The following is a 5,000-nucleotide window of genomic DNA, read 5'->3' as shown; positions in this document are numbered from 1 at the left end:
GTCTGGTAATCCTGCAATTAAGCACTAGAATATTTCAGGAAATTGCAGATACGGACGCTGCCGATAATGCCGATACATCTAAAGATTTTTTTGTTATCACATAAAACTAGCAATATCACACATTTCTATTTTTGTTGATCCATTATATATGTTCAACACATTCATTAATTCATTTATGTTTATATGATTTCTACAACGTACCACATTACATATCAACACATAAGCAAAGTCTAACTCCCTTGGTTCCCCCAGTCTTTGCAATAAATTGTTTTAATCATATGGATAGTTACCCCAACATTAGAAAGTAATAAATATATCTCAATGAGCGGATAGCAAAACGTAATGATCGTGACAAACCTATCTTCCTTGGATAATTTAAGATTTAATTAGGGGTTTTCAGAGTTGCTGACATCGATCCCCAAGATCGATGTTTTGCCGAAGGTTCGAAGAGGAGTCGCTGACATCGATCCCCAAGATCGATGTTTTGCCGAAGGTTCGAAGAGGAGTCAACACATGGCTGGGGTTCAAAAGCTCTGCAATGGTTAGACTTGAAAATAGCTGGAGTTACAAAGGAGCGATAACTGACTGGGGCGAAAATAGCTGGAGTTACAAGAGGGCGATAAATGACTGGGGTGAGAACTCAATTGGAGTTTCATTCAGATATTTGAAGTCCCTGTGGACCTGTAGACTACAGTATAGGCCAACGCCTACCTTGGCGTTTTTAAATGCCTATTTACAGGATGGGCGTGTGTGTTTGAGACTGAGAGCTTGAGGCCAACTTTAATGTAAAAAAAATAATAATCAAATATGTTTTTTTTTTTAATGCAATGTATATTATATGATAAATTTATAATTCATTTTAAGAAATTATGCTTGGGAATCGATGGCAAGTCTGAGCCCCGTGTCTAATGCAAAAGAATAACTGAACACCCTTCGAGTGCTGGCGACTCAGCCTCATTTCAGTAAAACGCAGGTTTTGTCGTTCTGTAACGTAATTTGGTGTATTTAAGATAAATAATTATTCGTACGCAAACTATCAAATTTCATACTGAATTATACCAAAAATAAAGTGCAGGATCTGCTTATTTTACTTTTCACCAAATATCTCAAGCCAACTACACTTTTCCTGTTATTTTTTTCTCGTAAATCTTCTTTTACATCATCTCTTAGTTCGAGACAGATTTTGTCCTACCTGGCGCTTGACCATACACTTCCACTTTTTTTTTCTATGTATGCATCTTCGCTTCATATTTTCTCTAGTTAATTCCTTCGATGTCACCATAACAGTCGTTGTCCCGCTACTCTTTCATTTCTCATTCTATTCCTTCGAAGTCAAAATACTGACCTCTCACCCCCCTCGCTTATCACGGCCATTACAATGGTGAAAAAGAAAGGGCTCAGTGTGGATCCCTGAAGTAATACTGTTCTAAATGGGGGACACCTTTTTACACTACTTCAATTTTAACCTTAGTCCTTGCTCCTGCGTACACACTTACTGATAGTCTAACATACTTTTCTTTACTACCCTTTTTCTCGAATACCTTAGCATGCTGTCGTATGCTCTCTCTCTAGATCTATGAAGACCACATGCACTCCCCGCCTCTCCTCTTCTCTGCATATTATCAAATCGTTCTTCTTTAGTGTATGTTTCCAAAAACTGTGTGGCTTCTATTTTTTTATTGTGGAATAGTAAACTGATGGTGTGGGAGAGGGATAGGATGGCGACGGGATGACAGATGGATGGCCGGGTACTGGTGTTTTAGAGGAATGGCAGGAGTTGGGCAGAGTGAGGACGGTAGGCAGAGGAATGGGAAAGTGTAGTGAAAGTGGCGGTGTATTAGAGGAATGATTGAATGATGACAATTTTTTCTCCTAGTGTTATAATGTCTTGGGTAAACATTGTATATACAAAGCATCAAAATTATTTTATGCTTAGTAATATATTATATCGATTACACTTAAATGAATGCGCTCACCCTTATCGTTGTGTAGCCTACCATTCTTGATTCGTTTTCTTAGTAGCAATGTGTTATACTTCAAAAAAGTGGAGGCATCAGGTAACCCTATTTCACCGAGGTCAGAGAAGGACAGTTATGGACTCGACAATTCTGCCGTTAGCTGGAGTCTTGGGGCTGGCCTCAGCTAGTCTGATCTCTACGTGATGGGTTCGTCTGGGATGTCAGTCACTTGTCTTGCCGTCAGGCAGACATTTCCTGTTTCCCCACCAGTGGTACTGTGCAGGGGTTCATTTTCCTTCCAGTGGTATTATGCAGGCGGGCATTTCCTTTCCAATGGTATTGTGCAGGCGGGCATTTCCCCACGAATTATGCTGTGCAGGTGGGCATTTCCCCACCAATGGTACTGTGCAGGCGGGTATTTCCCTTCCAATTGCACTATGCAGGTGGGCATTTCCCTTCTGATTGTACTGTGTAGGCGAGCATACCCCTTCCAGTGGTACAGTACAAGCGGCATTTCCATACCAATGGTACTGTGCAGGTGGGCATCTCCTCACCAATGGTACTGTGCAGGTGGGTATTTCCCTTCCAATGGTATTGTGCAGACGGGCATTTCCAAATGCGCGCTTTTGTGTAGGCGGATATTTTCCTGCTTGAAATTTTGGGCGGGCGGGCATTTCCCTGCTCGGGCATTTCCTTACCAATGATGTTCTGGAGTCAGGCATTTCCCAACTTCTAGTTTGCTGGCGACTTTATGAATTAGATTGCTTATATCTGAAGTTTTGTTTACTTTTTCCCTCAAATCACCATGGAAAGGGATCAAGTAAAACGGTTTATTAGTGGTTCATCAGCTCTTTTTTTCTCTCGTGCATCACTATTTATGATTTAATGGTGAGCAGAAAACAATGCCCGATGTGTAGGCGTATCCTTTATAAAATGATTGTGGTATGGAAATATTTGCAAATGTTCGGCTAAATAAATGTAAAATAAAGTCAACGTAAAATCAGCCCAAGAACCAAGATTAGGGAAGCGCAGTCGGCAGCTGAAGACGCACGCCCGGCAGACCCTCAGTCCCTCCGCGCCCTGTTGCAGATGGAAGCGCCTCGAGGCCGAAGCTCTGCCAGTTCACACTTCCAGGATATGAGAACTGACCACACTCAGTTAACATTCCTGACTCAACCTCGCTCCTTTTCTTTCGGGGAATATGACACCTCCGAGCAGTGGTTCTTAACCTTTTAGAGTCACGGACCCCTTTAAGAATCCATTAAAAGCTGTGGATCCCATCCCCAGAAAAATCCACGTAAATACAACTTTCCATGCAGTGTGTATAATGTGCTCTATTCATTGAGATTGGATTGCCTGATGCATATATGAAATACACAAAGTATTTTTAAACTTTAAGTTAAACATTCTAAATATAAATGTTATCTTTTATCTGTTCCTCACGAATCCTCTGAAACCCTTTCGTGGACCACAGGTTAAGAATCCCTGCCTCAGAGAGCTTGACCTGTTTTGCCCCCAGGGGTCAGCGAAGGTCATTCTGAGTGTAGCAGTTCTGGACTGGATTCAGCCATGGTCCTGGAGTGGCTCTGGCACTCCGCTGCCCTTGTATCAATTCTTAAGTAATGCACCAAAGCCGGCCACGCCTTTTACTGTCCTGTTATATCACATCACACACATACATATATATGTGTTTATATATATACGTATATGTATATTATATATTTACACATACATACATACATACATACATACATAATACATACATACATACATACATACATACATACATACATACATACACACACACACACACACACATATACACACACACACACACACACACACACACACACACACACACACACACACACACACACACACACACACACACACACACACACACACACACACACACACACGCTCGTATATGTATATATATGTATATATATGTGTATATATATGTATATATATATATATATATATATATATATATATATATATATATATATATAGACACATACACACACACACACACAAACATACAATTAGCCAGCTAGCTAGATATTTATATATGTGTGTGTGCGTGCGTGAGTGCATACATACGTGCGTGAGCCTTTGGTGCTTTGCCCGAGCTCAGCTCCGCGCATTCTCTCGGCTTTCCCCGGCAACGCAGCCGTGCCTCCTCCGTCCGCAGTGTTTTGGACAGCGGCACGAGGAACGCCCCGCGGCCTCGCCAGTGTTTTGGACAGCGACACGCGGAAAGAAACGCTTCTCCTGAGCAGGAAAGTGTACGGATAATCGGGATGCCTGAGGGCCCTCCGCTGCCTACGTGAGCACCTTACACCACCAGGAAAGTGTGGGTGCACGTCACCACACTCCCTCCTTCGAATGGTAAAGGAATGGTAAACTTAAGAACCATGAGGCGCTGGTTCACGTCCATCACCGTCGTTGCTTTCACACTTGCAGGTGAGCGGATTTTGACGTTTGTGTGTTCGTGACATCAGAAGGCACTTTCGCAAATCGTGTTTTATGATGGTACTAATGAATTTGGAAAGTATCATAACATGCGATTTACCACTCATGGCATTGGGATATGTACTATCAGTAGGAGAGAGAATCAGTGTCTCTATTTTGATTTTCTTAGGCAGCCTCTCAACCTTCATTTGATAAATGGAATAAATGAAGAAAATCAACCAAGGTAAATGTTTGGGATAATTGCTTGTAGGGCATAGTTTGGTATAGTTTCACTTTCAGTACACATGCCAGTAATAGGCAGAATGATTGAAAATAAGAGACTTTTCATATATAGCACACTACCTTTGCAAGTTGATAATAAGAAATTTGTGCAACACATAATACTTTGGTATGCATTTACAGGAAAATATAATGGCACTATAATAATACACCATAATATACTCTAATATATGAAATAATCTGCTCAGGCTAAAAATATGAAACAAGAGAAAATAGGTCTCAAGAATTGCACAGAGAGTAAGTCCACGGTGATCGGGTGGAGGTCCAGGGATGGAGCTCCTGATAGAG

At 41.4% G+C, this 5,000-nt stretch overlaps 1 protein-coding gene across 1 annotated transcript in view; it reads left to right on the top strand.

Moving 5' to 3' along the window:
- Window positions 1-4,103: 4,103 nt before the first annotated feature.
- The window catches only part of LOC119575203 (UDP-glucuronic acid decarboxylase 1-like), a 7,769-nt gene continuing 6,872 nt past the window's right edge, over window positions 4,104-5,000 (top strand). Inside the window, exon 1 of the mRNA XM_037922696.1 lies at window positions 4,104-4,424. Coding sequence (XP_037778624.1) covers window positions 4,358-4,424 — 67 coding nt within the window. The 5' untranslated portion in view covers window positions 4,104-4,357. The remainder of the gene's footprint in view (window positions 4,425-5,000) is intronic.

Source organism: Penaeus monodon, chromosome 7, assembly GCF_015228065.2.
Source record: "Penaeus monodon isolate SGIC_2016 chromosome 7, NSTDA_Pmon_1, whole genome shotgun sequence".
NCBI lineage: Eukaryota > Metazoa > Arthropoda > Malacostraca > Decapoda > Penaeidae > Penaeus > Penaeus monodon.
Note: the sequence above shows the minus strand (reverse complement) of the source record. Positions and strands in the feature narration are given on the sequence as shown.